This window comes from Sebastes umbrosus, chromosome 7 (assembly GCF_015220745.1).
Source record: "Sebastes umbrosus isolate fSebUmb1 chromosome 7, fSebUmb1.pri, whole genome shotgun sequence".
In the NCBI taxonomy this organism is placed as follows: Eukaryota; Metazoa; Chordata; class Actinopteri; order Perciformes; family Sebastidae; genus Sebastes; species Sebastes umbrosus.
In genome coordinates, this window is record NC_051275.1 from 24,605,818 (window position 1) to 24,623,736 (window position 17,919).

General features: G+C 39.8%; 1 protein-coding gene across 2 annotated transcripts in view; it reads right to left on the reverse strand.

The window, feature by feature from the left end:
• Nucleotides 1-8,832: 8,832 nt before the first annotated feature.
• Nucleotides 8,833-17,919, reverse strand: part of lekr1 (leucine, glutamate and lysine rich 1) — an 86,384-nt gene continuing 77,297 nt past the window's right edge. For both annotated transcript variants that reach the window (XM_037776471.1, XM_037776472.1), the window contains 2 exons: nt 16,296-16,499; nt 8,833-9,442 (listed from right to left, as the gene is read on the reverse strand). In XM_037776471.1, coding sequence (XP_037632399.1) covers nt 9,002-9,442; nt 16,296-16,499 — 645 coding nt within the window. In that variant the 3' untranslated portion in view covers nt 8,833-9,001. The remainder of the gene's footprint in view (nt 9,443-16,295; nt 16,500-17,919) is intronic.

Genomic DNA, 17,919 nt, shown 5'->3' on the forward strand with positions numbered 1-17,919 from the left:
TTCTTCAAAAATGAATCACGTTTTATTAAAAATAAATAGTTCATAAACAGACTAGTTGACCTGAGATACAATAATCGCTTTTTTCCATTACAGATGGTATATTATATCATGCTGCCTTCACATGCTTCCTGTGAACTCAGTTTTTCCAAATTCAGAAATATTTTACATGATAAATAATGACAAAATGAACCTTAAAACAAAGAGTTCTTGATTAAAATTTGTTTCACAAAACATCAAAAAATGTGAATCAAACATCCATTAAGTCCACTACTACTACTACTACTATTATTATTATTATTATTATTATTGATAATAATAATAATAATAAAAAGCATTAGCCTACTTTATCCTAATTCATTTTAGCCTTTTTTATATATAGTTCCTCAATATTGAAGCGTGTTGGATAAAAAACTACATTACTTTTTTCAAAATGAATCACGTATTATACAAATAAATAGTCAATAACCAAACCAATTGACACAATATGCAATAATCTCTCCATTGTTTTCAATTACAGAAACCTACCTACACAAACCTTAAAACAAAAAAAGAGATACATGATGATATAGTTCCTCAATATTGAGCCGTTTTGGACATTACTTTCTTCAAAAATTAATCACGTTTTATACAAATAAATAGTTAATAAACAGACTAGTTGACCTGAGATACAATAATCGCTTTTTTCATTACAGATGGTAAATTATCTCATGCTGCCTTCACAAGCTTAATGTGAGCTCAGTTTTTCCAAATTCAGAATTATTTTAGATGATAAAATGAACCTTAAAACAAAAAGACTTGTTGGTCAAAACGGCCATAATAAAACATCACAAACCCTCTAATGCAGCAGCCATAAAGAAAACACCCCAAAAATGTGTATTAAACATCAATTTAGTCAACTACTGGTAGTTTTTATAATATGGAGGCTCAGTTTTACTATTAATTATAGCAATACTCCCATTTATGTGTAAATTATCTCATGCTTCCTTCACAAGCTTCATGTGAACTCAGTTTGCCCAAATTCAGAAGTATTTTAGATGACAAATTAAGCTTAAAACAAAAAAGAGTTGTTGGTCAAAACGGTCATAATAAAACATCACAGACCCTCTGATGCTGCAGCCATAAAGAAAACACCAAAAAATGTGTATTAAACATCAATTTAGTCAACTACTGGTAGTTCTTATGATATGGAGGCTCAGTTTTACCATCAGTTATAGCAATAAAAAAAATACTTAGTCAACTATATTGAATCGTTTACTTTCTTCAAAAATTTATCACGTTTTATACAAATAAATAGTTAATAAACACACCTGTAAACCTGATATGCAATAATTGTTCCATTGTTTTCCATTATTATCTCATGCTGCCTTCAAAAGCTTCATGTGAGTTCAGATTTTTATCCAAATTCAGAAGTATTTTAGATAATAATAATGACAAAATGAACATTAAAACAAAAAGAGTTAATATATTATTATTATTATTATTATTATTGCTATTAATTATAGCAATACACCCATATAAGTGTTGCGCCTTACATGTCACATCATGTTGGAAATACATGATGATATAGTTCCTCAATATTGAATCGTTTTGGACAAAAACTACATTACTTTCTTCAAAATTAATCATGTATTTATACAAATAAATAGTTAATAAACAGACTAGTTGACCTGAGATATAATAATCGCTCCATTGTTTTCCATTATTATCTCATGCTTCCTTCACAAGCTTCACAGGAGCTCAGTTTTTCCAAATTCAGAAGTATTTTTGATGACAAATAATGACAAATTAACCTTAAAACAAAAAAGTGTTCTTCAAAATTTGTTTCACTGTCATAATAAAACATCACAGACCCTCTGATCCTGCAGCCATAAGGAAAACACCAAAAAAATGTGTATTAAACATCAATTTAGTCAACTACTGGTAGTTCTTATGATATGGAGGCTCAGTTTTACTATTAATTATAGCAATACTCCCATATATGTGTTGCGCCTTACATGTCACATAATGTTGGAAATACATGATGATATAGTTCCTCAATATTGAATCGTTTTGGACAAAAACAACATTATTTTCTTCAAAAATGAATCACGTATTATGCAAATAAATAGTTAATACACACACCAATTGACCTGAAGTGCAATAATTGCTCCATTGTTTTCAATTACAGATGGTAAATTAGCTCATGCTGCCTTCACATGCTTCATGTGAGCTCAGTTTTTCCAAATTCAGAAGTATTTTAGATGACAAATAATGACAAAATGAACCTTAAAACAAAAAGAGTTGTTCAAAACGGTCATAATAAAACATCACAAACCCTCTGATCCTGCAGCCATAAAAGAAAACACCAAAACATGTGTATTAAACATGTCTAAATTAATTTCGTCAACTACTGGTAGCTCTTATGATATGAAGGCTCAGTTTTACTTTTAATTATAGCAATACTCTCATATATGTGTTGCGCCTTACATGTCGGATCATGTTAGAAATACTGTACAAACATCTCATTATATATTTTCATTATTACTGTAGTTGTTGTTGTTTCCGACAACACCTGAAGGCAACAGCAGGAAGCGACTCACCACCAACGGTTTCTGTGACGTACTTTACGGGAAAGTCCGGACTTCTCACCTATGGTACATATCCATCCGCCAATTACAAGAAAAGGAGTCACAGCTGAACCTTAAGAGGACTTTATTATGAAATCATTGTTTACATGCGTCATTTACACACAGTGTGACACCAAGTCAGTAATAGCAACTTCGTAATTTTCTATTTAACCGTTTAAAGATATAGCATCCCAGATCCCAGGGAGAGCAGGGCATGTGGTTTAAGACAAATTATGAACTTAATTAATTGATTGTGTCAAATAAGGTTATGAACTTCAGTTTAGGACTTGTGGCATTGATTGTGTAAAAGAAGGTGCAGCTTCATGTGAACAGTAAGTACAGGGAACATTGTGTTCACTTGCTGTTCAGCCCCAAGGATTGTGTAGCCTGAAGCCTTGCAGTAACTAAAAACAGACAGCAGAGAGAACTAGAGTCCCACCAGATGAGGTTTCTGGAAAATCAGGTGAAGCAGAGAGCTTCCTGGGATTATAGTTTGTCCTGTGAGAACTCGTGCACTGACCTTGTATCGAATCCCCACCAATGACCTGATGCTGCAGTACAGCCTGTGCAATGTTTTGACACAGTTTTACTACCACCAAGTGACTTATGGGCCTATACTGCTGGTACCGTCTCTGTTGGTTTATGGGCAAATAGGCCTGCACAGGGCCCAAAAAACCCAAGTTTCACTGCAAGTCATTTGGTATTAGGTCATTTGATTAATTGAAAATTTGTTATGAAATTTGCACCACCAAGTAAAATATCAACTGTGTCGGATCCTGCATTATTATCTTGACACAATGACACCCTGTCTCATAGAAGGGTTCTATGTCAAAATCTAGTTTTAAGACCTTAAAGATGACTTAAAGATAGGGTCGACGATGTTGGAAAGCTTGCATAATTTGAAAGTATCATGCATTTGTGGGATGAATCATCCAATCCACCAAACAACTCAAAACAAGAGTCAATTCCATGGGGAGAATACACTGTTTACCATTGGCAGAGCATTTTGGCAAATTTTCCTTGGGTGCTACCCACATAATCAGCTGTGCTGCTCATCCCACAAATGCATGATCCTTACAAGTTGAACATCATTGTCAAGGTAAATAAACAGGCTTTCCAACGATGTAAAATACAATGCCAATTAGCATTGTAACAACAGAGAAATAATCCACCAAACACAAGTTTCCGAACTTTTTTCCCCCAGTTTATATATATAGCTCACATCGTGCATATTCATAAATACAGTTGTTATAAAAAAAATGACAACAAACTAACTGGCACACAGCAATCCTGGGGCAACAAATATAGTGAAGTTGCCACGTTTAGTCTGCTGTGTGCGGTATACTGTACATGTGGACGACTGGGTACAGAAGGAGGAAATGGGGGGGTCAGTAGGAGCCCAAGAGCAAATTATTGCCATGAGTCCCATGAGCAGTTTAATCCCGCCATGGTTGGTTATTTCCTGAAGTTATACTGTATACATGTGTGCGTCTAAAGCTATTGTAAGCAATAGTTGTAATCATACAAACATGGCATAAGGGTCTGCTTTCATGACCTGTTTGGGGCTCTATGTGGCCTGTGAGGGACAGACAGATATCCACACACACACACATGGATTTACCTACCTCAGTTTTCCTACTACGCCACATGAGGTGGCAGACTGAGGTCTCATTGTCCCCGTCATTAACCAACACCTACAACCAGCACCTCCGGGCCCCCGCACTTACGCAGTTACCACGACGACAAGAATACTGAGCATTCTTTCTCCGGTTGCCCGGGTGACACTAATTATAGGGTGTGGGAGGGCTCACGGGACGGCAGAATTCCGGAACGACCATAACGACGCAGGAGAGAGGCGTTCGGGGACGCCCAGTGACGAACAAGGGATTAGTTATACACACAACGCCACTCCCTGGAGTGTGTGTGTGTGTGTGTGTGTGTGTGTGTGTTTACGAGCAACTTGCACAGATTCCCCAGGGACACATGTGCATGCCTGCCCTGCTATGATAATTACTGCGAGGAGATCACACTCTGAATGTGTGCGCAAGGCATGCGCGGTGTTGTTTACATATGAATGTTTGTGGGCATTTGTTAAGGGTGATTACATTTTGGGTGTTTTAATAGCGATCATTCATGTCAAACGTAATTGGGCTTTATGTTGTGCGCACATATCAAGATGTAGAAAGTGTTTCAAGGAGTTGTATCTATTCAGGCCACATTTCTCTCACATACATGCCCCATGGCTCTTCCTCAAACACACACACACAGAAACCAGGAAGGATACCAGGTCAAAGTAGGAATAAAAAAGAGAGAGGGGTTAGAGGGGTTGAATAAGAAAAAAAGGAGAAAGAGATTAAAAGAATATTGACAAAGACACAGATGTATGTGTGTGTGAGAGATAGAGAGAGAGAGAGTTGTGTTTGTGTTTTGAGGGAGACAGAAAGTGTGTGTGGTCAGACCATACACAGTGAGTGTGTCAACGCCAGGGAGAGTGTGTATCGTGGGATAGAGTAGTGTGTTAAAGGTCCAGTGTGTAGGATCTGGCGGTATCTAGCGGTGAGGTGAGGAGATTGCAACCAACTGTAGCTTCTCCCGTATGCCAAGTGTGTTGGTAGAGCTACAGAACGGTGGCTGACGCGAAAACGCAAACAGCCCTCTCTAGAGCCAATTGCGTAGGTCATTTGGAGCAGAGCCAGTGCTTAGAGTGTGTGTGTGTACGTGGGAAGTGAGTGGTGAAGCAAGAGAGAGAGGGAGCGGCGGTGACGTGAGTGAGTAACGTTATCGACTCTGGCCCAAGCAGGAAAAGTTAACAGAGTTTGGTTTGTCCGTTCTGGGCTACTATAGCAACATGGCGGTGCAACTTGGCGGACTCCGTGGAGAGGACCCGCTCCCTATGTAGATATAAACGGCTCATTCTAAGCTAACAAAAACACAACGATTCTTATTATCAGGTGAGGATACACTACAGAAAACATACTTATTAATATTATATTCCATTACTGCCAATAGCTGCCCCTAATTGTTACACACTGGTCCTTTAATGCCTCTGACCGGCATAGGAAGAGGTTATCTCTTCAAATACACAGCAGACATGCAGGTGGGAGGAAGTTTAATAGGGATAAAAAGAAAGGTCAAAGGTCAGAAGTGCATACATGTGCAGGGAGAATGTGAGCAGTTGTCAAAAGGTCAGCAGCATAAGTCTGGGACATTTTGTCAAAGTAAAAGGTGTAAACAGTAACATTAATGATGGCTCTGCTCGGTTCAAGTGACCCAGTAAGCCATGTCAGTGTGACAGTGAGACAACAAGCACAATACAAGAGCCCTGGAACTGAAGCAGCTAAATGTAGTTCAGCCATCATTAATGTTATTAATTACACTTGTGCTTTTCCTGCTTTGACAAGTCAAAATGTTTGCCATGAAAAGGATCTATAGGGCTTGGTGTCAAACAAGTGGCTAAATGAGACAACTAAACATCATAACGCCAAATACTAGTCCTCCTTTAGCTTAGTGGTGGTGACGTGAAGTCATGTGAATGGCGATTGCATTTACACTTTAAAAATCATAAAAGTGGTGTTCATTTGTGAAGATTATCTTGCTGAACAAAACGTGTAAGTATCATAAACGTTTGTTTGCCACCGAGCTTATTTTCTGCAACAATCCCAAATCCAACGTAAAAATCCCATTGGCTTTTTGTCGAGCTGAAACAGGGTGATTCTAACTTCTGGGTTGGCCTACCAAAATACGTCATCCCTTGCAGTACTATATTTAAATCTAAATTGAAGTTGACAAAGAGAATGAAGTGTCAAGCTCAACGTTTAAGCCAAAATGGACGACATGTGCTCAGAATAATGGAAAGTTTAAACAACTACAGTTCAACGACAACTGAGCAAACTTCATCTACTGATGAAGACCATGTGATGTGGTCAGAACAAGTTCAGACTGTTTTGTCATCCACTGGTTCAAAGGTCAAGAATGAACTATGTGTATATTCTATATCTATGTATTGTGATAAAGGAACAGTGTGTAACATTTCGGGGATCTATCAGCGGAAATGGCGAACGGTGTTACCATGGTTTTGCACTCGGCGGGTCACGTTACCATAGTCTTGGAAGAGTGAGCTAAGGGGTACTCAGATGGTTGCAATCTCCAACCACACCACTAGATACCACCAAATCCTACACACTGTACCTTTAAAATAATACAGAGTTTGGTAGAATAACTTCCTCAAAGCAAACTAGAAAATAATATTTTTGGTACAGACACTAATATTGAGAAATCAACCACCCTTAGACTGGGACTTGCAATCACATCCAGAGCACATTCTCACCAGCATGTAATGTCTTCCTCTTTCACACATCTGGACACACACACACTACATTGTGATGATGACCATATAATCGATGTCCTTCAGTGACATTACTTGATTGAAAAAAGTGAGCGATGGCGGTGTTAGGATGGAAACAATCACTCACTGGAGACACACACACACATGGCAAAGTCTCGTGCAATGAGTAAACACACACAAGGCCACACAATCACTCACTGAAATACAGGAAGGCAACAAGAAGTCAGCTGCAAACCACAAAAGAAAATGCCACCTTTGTCACATAAGTGGAATATGTATTGTTTCTCATAAAGGGGAAGCAAGGGATTAACTGTGGAGTAAGATTTAATAGAAAAATAAAAAATCTGATTTATCAAATTATTTAAAAACCTAAATAAATGTCTTTATCAAGAATTCATGACCAGAAGAAAAAAAAATGAACCAGTTCATTTGTAGTAGGAAATGTTCCATTTAAACCCTCAAGACAAAAACAAAGGAGGTAGATAATTAGGTTTTAATGGCACTGAATGTTCATTGTTTAATATTTCAGAACGTCCTCTCCGCACGGACCGAGATTTTAAGCAGATAAACCATATGTGTGTGTTTTGGCAAACAGAGGAAACGCTGGCAGGATAAAATCATTATCATCCCACCTTTCTGTGCGAAACGACGTGCACGTGCATCGTCTCACAGATGGGTCGGAAGAGAGGGACACGGGGAAGTCAAACTAAACGCTTTCCATGTGTGCCAGTAAGCGGGGAAATGAGTTCCATGCCACACACACACACACTTCACACTTTTCTCCCATCATGCCAATTTATCCCAAATGTAGAGGAAGAGAGAAAGAGAGGGTGGGAGGGATGGAAAGACCTTGCATGGAGTGAATGATGTCAATAACACACAATGCCTGATGGGGCTGGGTAATTGTTATGTGTGCATGTGTGTGTGTGTGTGTGCGTGTGTGTGTGTGTGTGTGTGTGTGTCTGGGGGTGCTTGCCTTTACAGTTTCTTTTATGTTTGCCTGCCTTTTGTTTGTGTCCACGGGTGGTAAGGGACATGCTGTCATGCTCCTTCAGCCTTGCCCTTGTGACAGGCTGTGTGTGTGTGTGTGTGTGTGTGTGTGTGTGTGCGTGTGTGTGTGTCCGCCCCCAATTGTGACTTAAGCGTGTATGTGCGTGTGTGTGTGTGTGTGTGTGTGTATATACTATGTGCGTGCGTGGGTGTTTGTCTGTGAAATCCTGTGCGTGCCACGGAGGCTGCGTGAGTCAGGTTGTGAGAAAACAAGTGCATGTCTGTCAGAGAGTGTCTGGGGAGTTTACTGCTGTACGAGCAGGCCTCAGAAGTTGTGTCTTGTTTATAAAGTGTGTGTTAATGTGTACATAAGTATGTGTGTGTGTGTGTGTGTGTGTGTGTGACTTTTATAGTTAGTTAATTAGAGGGATATTTGACTAAATAGCATGTATTATTAAATTCTAAGGGAACAACAAAAATACTATCAAAATAATATGATTAATATAAATAAATCAAAATATTTCTAAACAGGTGCAATAACTGTTATGTAATATCATAGACTGTATATAAAGATGGATGACATGACAGCTCCCTAAAAAGTGAAGCCAAAACATCGTGATTGCCCCCTGGTGGTTGGCTGCAGTATAGGTCATAAATCCCACCTCGTCCATGTTAGTGGATGGGACATGGGCCAAACTAAAAAGTCAAAGTACACGTCACATACATTTTTCCAAAAGATGGTTTATGTCATTTTAGGTAGTTCTTATCATGCTGAAGTATGTTCAAGTGTTAATTTTTCTGATAAGTTTGGTTTAATTAGTTATTTGATACTATAAAAAGGGGGTAAGACGTCTTCATTAGCAGCTGTGAGTCTCTCGCTGAGAGTTTGCACAAACTCTGGCCCCAAATCATGTTAAAATCTCAAGATATCAGTTATATTTATTTATTATATTTTGGCTTCACTTCTGTACAGTGGGAGAAAGTGGCGATGCGTTGCACATCTTTATATACAGTCTACGTGTAATACATACAGTATATGGCCCTTCATTCAGATTGCTTTTTACCGTCTCTCCTTCCTCTCCATCGCTAAACTGACCTTACGTTTGACTTTGCTCACTGTACTGCTGGCCTTCAGTTTGGGCAGTGTCCCCTCTCGTCTTTTTTCTCCACCACGATTCCAAGACTCAAAACTCCTCCCTGCTCCTCCTCCATCTGCGCCCTGGCCTCTGTCTTTGTCTGTGCAGGCAGGGGAGGGTCGCAGTGTGTTTGGGGAGTTTAAAGAGCGAGTGAGAGGTATCCGGGTTTGACTATGGAGATGGAATTGCTTGTTCCCCGGGGTTGTTTGACTCTCCATGGGGTTTTGTGGAGAAGACCAGGAGGAGCCCTGATGAGACGCCAGGGACCGCAGCCCAAGAAGCTCCTCTTGAGCTTGAGACAGAGCAGCAGTCAGCTCCTCCCTCTCCTCACACTCCCTTCTTACTGTCTCCTGGAGTAACGCCACCTGGAGGGTGGTAAGAGAGAGAAAGAGGGGGCAGAACAAGAAATATAATTTCAGAAAGTCATTTCATGTGTAGTATTCAAGCCAAGAAAAGGATAACTTTTGGGAAATAAGTGTATTCGCTTTCTTTCTGAGAATGAGAAGAGAAATCAATATAAACGCATATGTGAGTTTAGTACAGACCTGGAGTCAGGTTGTGTTTATCGTAGCTTAGCATAAAGACAGAAAACCATAGACTGTATATAAGAAGTGAACGTAGTCACCGTGACATCACCCATTGGTTCGTGGATTCACGTTTTGAAGCCTCGAGTTCGGCATTTTGGCCGTCCACATCTTGTTTTTTTGCAACCAGAAGTGACGCGAGAGAATAAGACATTTTTAGGCGACCAAAATGTTACAATTAACTTTCATGAACGGAGAAGACACTGTGAAAGGGTTAAAGCTCTAAGACAAAAAGACCGGACAACTCCCAGACCGGACAACGCCGTGGTGGCAACCTGTCAATCACAAGGTAGCCACGCCCTAAAGCATACCCTGCTTTATGGTCTATTTTACTCTAAATGGGACCATAATTTACTAAATGAACATCATGCTGTATTGAAGAAGACTTAAAACTAGCGATTGAGTCCATAAACTCATGTTTACAATGTTTACTGAGGTAATAAATCAAGTGAGAAGTAGGATCATTTTCTCATAGACTTCTATACAATCAGACTTCTTGTTGCAACCAGAGGAGTCGCCCCCTGCTGGCTATTAGAAAGAATACAAGTTTAAAGCATTTCTGCATTGGCTTCACTTCTCAGACCTGGAGGTTACTACTAGCCTGGCTCTGTCCAAAGCTCAAAAACACACTGACCAACACTTCTAAAACTGACTTATTTACATGTTCTTGTCATATCTTGTTTGTTTAACTGGTACATTAACAGAAATATAAAAATTACAATTTGTGCTAAAAAACTGTACTAATATCTTAAGATTGACATTCTTTTTAGTGAGAGACACACAATTTGGATGCTGAAGATAAAGGTGGTCATTCTGTGCAGCACGCTGACACTGAGAAACTGACATAATCAAAAAGGTTCGGTCAACAAGACCCACTCAGCCAAGCAAGCCGCCCTAACACAGTCACAGCGCTCCACTATTAATCCAGTATCCTATTAATAGCACATACAGCACAGGATCAAGCACTAATAAACTCAAAAATACATAATCGCCAATGAATAGCATACAGACACAACAAGCTACAGACTCAAATATAATATATATACATGAACTATTCATACAGATGCAGATGTATTGATTTCTTTCCAGAATCAACAAAATACACAAAAAATGTTGGTGTTGGGAGGTTAACATGTGATTCATTATGTTGTTTACATCTTTAGGCCTCCTGATAAATAGAGCCTTGCTCACTGAATCAAATCTGATTAAAACAAGATACAGCTCTTGTTACGTGACAGACAGACAGAAAAAGGAAAGCTGCTCACTTCAAGTCCTGAGCCCAAGTTAAAAAAGAAAAAGCTGCTCTCGCAGGGCCCATCATAGCTTTCTCATCATTTTACATGTATTTTCCACCAATATGGCGCACGGCCATAAACACTGCTCACTGGCTCATTTAATTACAAACACGTGCCATTTGAATGGTTTACGTCATTTCGACCATCTGCTGTTTGATAACAGATATGTGTTGTATGCATCCCAAAATGGTCGGGTGACAACCTTAAATGCTAGAATTTAACAGATACTGAATAAAAGATTCAGGCAGATTCCTGTTGGCAGTCTAATGTCATGTACACTGCATACGTTATTAACGGTCACATATGGCACATACAGTATGTTCTTTTAAAACAACAAAACAACACCGTGACTGCTGTTCAGCATGTGAGAATTACAGAATAATGATAAATGCCAAAATATATTTACATAGTTCCAGTAGTTCAAGTAGAAGATGCCAGTTATACAGCAGTATCTATCTAAAATTTGCCATTAGCCACCATAAGCTACTGGTCATACCAGACCAAGTAAGGCTGCAGCAGCAAACCCCCTGAGTGTATTTAATCTGATCATTGTGTCAATGGATTAATTGGTTTTATTGGCAATTAATTTAACTTCGTCGGACAGTTTGGGGTTGTTGGTGAGGTTTTGCTGTGGGTTTTTGCACCGTCGGCTCTAGTCTGCCCGAGGTTTTTCGGCCAATTCAGCATTTTGAACCTGCGGTGGAGCCCTTAGGTTGTTGTTAAACGCCGCCCACATTTACTTCAGTTCATCAAGGATTTTATCCATTTTTGGAGTCTCCGTTCGCCGTGGAGTTATGCAAGAAAAACAAAGTTTTCATCAAGAATTTAAGGTAACAGGGTGAGTATTTGATATACAAATGATCATTTTGGGGGTGAGATATTCCTTTAACGGATGATTCAAAACATATGTTGCCTTACTGGGCGCTGTGTGTGTGTGATTCTGAGGGTAAAATATAGTATGTATTGCTCTACTGCCAGGTGCTGAAACAATGTGTGCACATGTGTTGTGGAGGAACACTCTTGACTTGTGAGTATGTACAGAATCTGAGCGACATTGTGTCTCCCATGTCTGTCTGTCTGTCAATGTAAAATACATACAGCTCTACAGTCTCTGTGCGTGCATGTCCAAATCTGGTCGTGAGATTGAGGGAAATCCCAAATGATGAAAGACTTGTAGTAAATGTGTATATATATACTCTCTTTTTACGCTCATATTTTGCGTATGGTTTTCTTTTTATGTGTCTGTAATTGTCAACATATGTGTATGTGTTTATAGGTGCCTATATGCCACGATATCCATGTTCCATGTGTAGTGTGTCACGCCTTATGCCATTGTATGCAATTATTGTGAGAGTGTGTGTGACAGTTTGCACACATGTGCTTGGCCACTTCCTTTCTGTATGTGTGTACAGTATGCAAGTCCTGGAGTGTGAGTCTCCTTCCGCCCTGTTTATAGGCAGGCATGTGTTAGATCCAGCGTATGTGTGCGTGTGTATGCGTGTGATGTCTTGCATGCCAGTCTAGCGGTAGAGAGAGAGACAGCCATCATTAGGGGCTCCTAGTGAGAGCAGGATTACAGGGCTATTAGATGGAAGTCACACGCAGACCCACAGAGCCCCTGCTTTTAATCTAACACTGTAAACCACATTCCAGCGCCAACACACACACACACACACACACACATATGCACAAAACACAGTCAAAGACCCTAATCAACATGTAAAGTGCGTGCTTTTATGCTTGCATTAAGTGGGACTAGCACACCCAAATGCAGTTAAAACATATAACACACAGATACACACACAAACACACTACTTTTTGACCTTGCATGTGTTGTTTGTTGTGTGACCTTAGTGCTATTAGTGGGAGGTTAAAGGTCAGGTGTCTTTTCCCCCAGACACAGTGACCTTTCCCTCTTGCCCTGGTCTATCTGCAACAAAGCCAGAGAGGGAGACGAGGGGGAGGGAGACGAGACAGAAACATCATAAAGAAAGAAAGACAGAGAGAAAGAGTTTGAGTGGGGGCAGAGAGGAAAATACAAAGCAAAGCAGTGAGAGAGGAGAGGGATTCAGACTGAATGGGGCACCACCAGAGTATGTTTACACATCTAAGCTTTACTAATTTCCTACTTCATCTCCGTACTGTATCAGCCATAGAATGACATGCTTGTACAAGATTATTTATTAACTTTTTCTGGAGGTAGTGTTGGCGCTAGAGAGATAGACTATAAAAGTTTGAAATAAAACACTGTAGCACTGAGAGAAAAAAAACATCTGCAAATAATAATTTACACATAATATAAACATTTCAATTACTTCATTTTGTCAATAAAGCCACTGGTAGGCCGGACTAAACCCATTCACACACATGTATTGCTATTGAAGTTACATTGTGTAGGATTTGGTAGCATCTAGTGGTGTGGTTGCAGATTGCAACCAACTGAGTACCCCTCCGCTCACTCTTTCCTTTCCAAGACTGCTGTAATGTGAGAATCGTTAAATGCATTCGAAATTCGGCATTAGTGCTGAGTGTGGAAAAAATGGCAAATGTGTCCTTTAAATGATTACCATCCTGATTTATATTTAATTTCTGTTCAGTTTTTGTGGAAATGAAATTGATTTTAGAACTGATTTCTGTTCAGTCCTAAAATGATTCTTTCAGAGATTGATCTTAAAAAAATTGACTGGGTGAAAGGTCACCCATATGCTCCAACACTCAATGATGAAAATGCCTCGAAATTGCAACAGTATCTTGGCAATAGAGCGATATCACAAGGTCATGATCAAAACCTGATTATCTCTAACCAACACACACATACAAACATCCAAAGATCAATAAAACTTTTCTAAAGAATAGGATCAGAGAAGCTTGAGTCTGAATTAGATAAGAACTGAGAGGGATGATTAGAGACAGAACTGAAGGACAGCGTTAAAAGGCTAGAAAGTCATAAAGAGAGAAAGAAAGAAAGAAAGAAAAATCAAAGGTCATCTAAAGGATTATACTGATTGATCTGCTCTAAAACTACAGACACAGCACAGTAAAAAAATGGCCCCTTTAAATTAGATGAGAAAGAAGAGAAAGAAAAGGGTGGTGGGGGGGAAGGAGCTGCTGTGCTGAAGGTCCATGAATGACATAAAAGAGCATGTCAGCTGTGAAATTGGCATCAGGGCACCTTGAACTGGCTGAACCTATCTGGACAGGCTCTCCCGAGAGGGAGGCGGTTAAAGAGACAGCGTGTTGGCTGTTAGAGGGCTGTCGGACTGCAGCAGGACAAAGCTGAGCTGGATGAGACAGTGAGGACGATGAAGGAGTGCTGAGAAAAGGATAGAAGCACTGACTTGACTTAATGACCTTTCTAGACTTCTAGACTCCCACCTTCGTTGATAGTTTTCTGTGATACTGATTGACTTGTGTATTACCAAAGCATCCACCTTAGACGAATCATCCTATCCTATATAGATTAATAGAAAGACCCGCTGTTCGCAGCCTTCAATGAATCCTCTGTGGTGTCTGCATTTGTGGCTCACAATGGACAGTATAGTCACATTTGTGCACCATATGAACAGTTAAGGATGCAATGCAATATAAATTATTCAGTGGGATCTTTGCTCCCTAATTTATAATTCCACTGGTATTGTATTGAGGATTGTATTGAGGATTTGCTGGCACCCTCGCGAAATGTTTATGGTGCTGAGCTGACTGTTTTATATGTATTTAGGATTTTAAGGCTGTATGTTTTTGATTTAAGATTTTACAATATTAAAGCTGGGGTTGGTAATGTTGAGAAACTAGCAAGAGTAAGCTAGATTTTTTAAATTATCCAACCAAAAATCCCAGCCCAGTGTTGCCAGTACCAGCTCCAAAAGTCATTAAATCAAGAGAGAAAGTCACCAAGTTAACAACACACACGGTCTGTTGCTTCAGGCCTCCCTCAAAAGCCACTCCCCTACAATTATCATAATGAACATAAACAATGAACATGGCTATTGTTAATACTCACAGCTGTCAAGCTAGCAGCTTGTGGACGACTCCAGTGACGTGCAATGAGTGCACGCAGTTAAACAGGCAGTCCATCCAATCATTTCATTCAGGCCGAGTGACAGCCCTACAAAGTGTACAAAATGTCCTAGCCTCCTTCAATAGGCCTTGACCAGCACCTAATGGCACAGTTAGAGATTGGCAAGTGAACACAGTGGAGCATTTAGCAGCTAAAGAGCCAGATATTTCCCTAAGAAGTTGGTGGAGATCAAAAACAGAGCTAAAAAGAGAGCAAATATTGGACGTACATTCATCAGATGGACACAAACTAAAGCTAATGTTGCTCCGTGTTTGCTGGATGTGTTGATAGGCAACTGTTTGCCAGCACATTTTCCATATTAACTACATTAGGTGACAATATGTGAATGTTGTGTTCACAGCTTGTTTTGTGGCCCCTATGTGACCAAAATATGAATTAACACAGCTTTAAATGCAATTTTACACAAAAAATGACTGGCCAACTTCATTCTAAGTTGTGACAACACATTCCCTTATTATGAAGTAAATGAAACCAAAAGAAAGGCAAAACAAAAGAAAAAGAGGATACAATCTAAGAGAAATGAGAACTAAAGCCAGAAGGCAAAAAGTGTTTGTGTGTGTGTGGGTGCGCGCGTGTTTTAGTGGTCAGACAGTTGAGATGTGTCGTGACTGCTCCCCTTAACACACACCTACAAAGACTGAGGTTTACACATACACAGAAAATGTCTAGCAAAGTCACTCTTGCTCATCACTTTAGGATGCTCTCCTTCCCGTCACGTCTTTTGTTCTTGTTCATAATTTCCTCCTTCGCTCTCTTTCATTCATTCATTCACTCCCTCACACACACACACCCTTCATTCCTTCCTGCCTTCAGGCTCTTCACATGTACGCCTCATCCTGCTTCCCCCTATGTGCTTTTCACTTTTTGTTTCACAATTTATTTCAGCTCCATTTGGATGGTGCTGGCACAGAAATCCATCACTTCACACTCTGCTGCCAAAGCAAATATTAACTCTGTCCGTCTCTATCTCTCTCTCTCTCTCTCTCTCTCTCTCCATTTCAACTCTCTCACTCACTTCCTTCTACGGTGACCACACTCACACAAACACAAACGTACTAAATTTAATCCAGCTCTGTTTGAATAGCGTTGGCACAGAAACACACCAGTAGAATATTATAAATCAAACGCAAATCTCTCTTTGTTTTCACATGTACTACATGACAACTTTGTTCTCTCTTTCTTATTCTTGTGCGGACAATTAAATACCTCACAATGGAGAAACATTAGCGACACATGCACAGACAATGACATACACACATACCTCTTCTTGAAGTTCAGCATTCCTCTCAGTCACCAGCTGTAGATCAGCTTTAGCTTGGCTCAGCTGTAGCGCCTCCTGCTGTCGGGAGCCCTGCAGCTCCTGGTGTATCTCCACCTCTGTCCTCCTCCTCTGCTCCACCCTGTTTCTCCTCTCCTCCTGCAGCTCATCTTGCAGCCCTTGTAGCACCTGCTGTCTATCCTCTAGCTGGAGAAGAATAAATAACAGATTCCAATTTGTGGATATTTATTTTCATTGAATTCTGACTATTTAAACGCATTTCGTCAAAAACGGTTAAATGGATAGAAACACCAAAGAAACTGGAGGATTTGCTCTTTGCTCATTCATTCGTGAATTTCATTAATCCCCACCTGTGATAATCTCAATTACCACAAGAAATTATGCTTTTCAGCATTCTGTTTTTCAACGTATCCTCAAACAAAGGTTTGTATGATATCTTACGAAAAGTTATTCCTCATTTTCTGTGCGTTTTCCTATGAATGTCCAGCAACATGTGTCAATTTCCGCTCATTACATGCATACAGTCTTTTCAAAATAAACTTTTATCTTCTCGGAAACATCTTGGTTAGGTTTAGGCAACAAAGCTACTTAGTTAGGTTTAGGAAAAGATCATGGTTTGGGTTAAAATAACTACAGAAGTGGCATAACTTAAGTACGTAAGTTACGTGACAAATAAATCAACATTAACTTCTGGTTTCACAGAGTGTTTTTTGACCCACCCATCCACCCCGACCTCTCTCTTATACTTCCTGATTTGCGATATTGTGGATTGCATACGAATTGTCGAAAGTGCATACTATTCGTAGGTATAGCTACGAACGGTGTATGAGAACAGCCTGTGTTTTTACACTGACACACCCATATCTGCTGCAAAGATTACAGGGAAATCAAGATGACATAAATGTTACCAGACTTCAACGGGTTCTGTCTGTGTCATATGTTGGGCGCAACATGTTTTCTGTTACCTCGTCTAGATTTTGCACAGGAAGTGGGTGGTCGGGGGAATATGCAGTGCCAGACACAGTGGGAGCTAAAGGGGTAGAGCTAGAATTCCCAGTTTTACTACACTATGGAAATTCATCACTATATGTCAAATTATTGATTTTTGTGTTTTGGTTGTTACTCATACTCTAAGCGGCTATGCTGTGGGCAGATATATGATGTATATTTCAGTTATGTCGGTAACAGTGGGAAGCCAGTTCAACCAATGTATTATTGTTTTCTGTTGTCTCACCCCCACTGTCTGGATTAAATGTCTCTCTCTTTCTGTCTTTCTTCCTTCTTTATCCCCCTCAGTACTCACAGACACTAACCACAGTGTCATCCACACTGTCTGCATGCATGCCTGTGTGTGTCTCTGTAGAGTGTGTGTTCATAATGGTGTTTCCAATGATGCGTAAGGCATGTAAGGGAATTAATGACGCAAATGCAACACAGACAGAAATACAGACAGTAACATAGACTGATCAGACAAGCATTACATGCAGAAACAAAGTAGAAACTCTTGGTCTTAAATTCCTGGAAGGCAGAAAGTCACAGAGAGGAAACAGACAGTGGACATAGAGGGAAGTGAAGCAACCAAAGGAGAGGAAAGAAGAACAAAAAT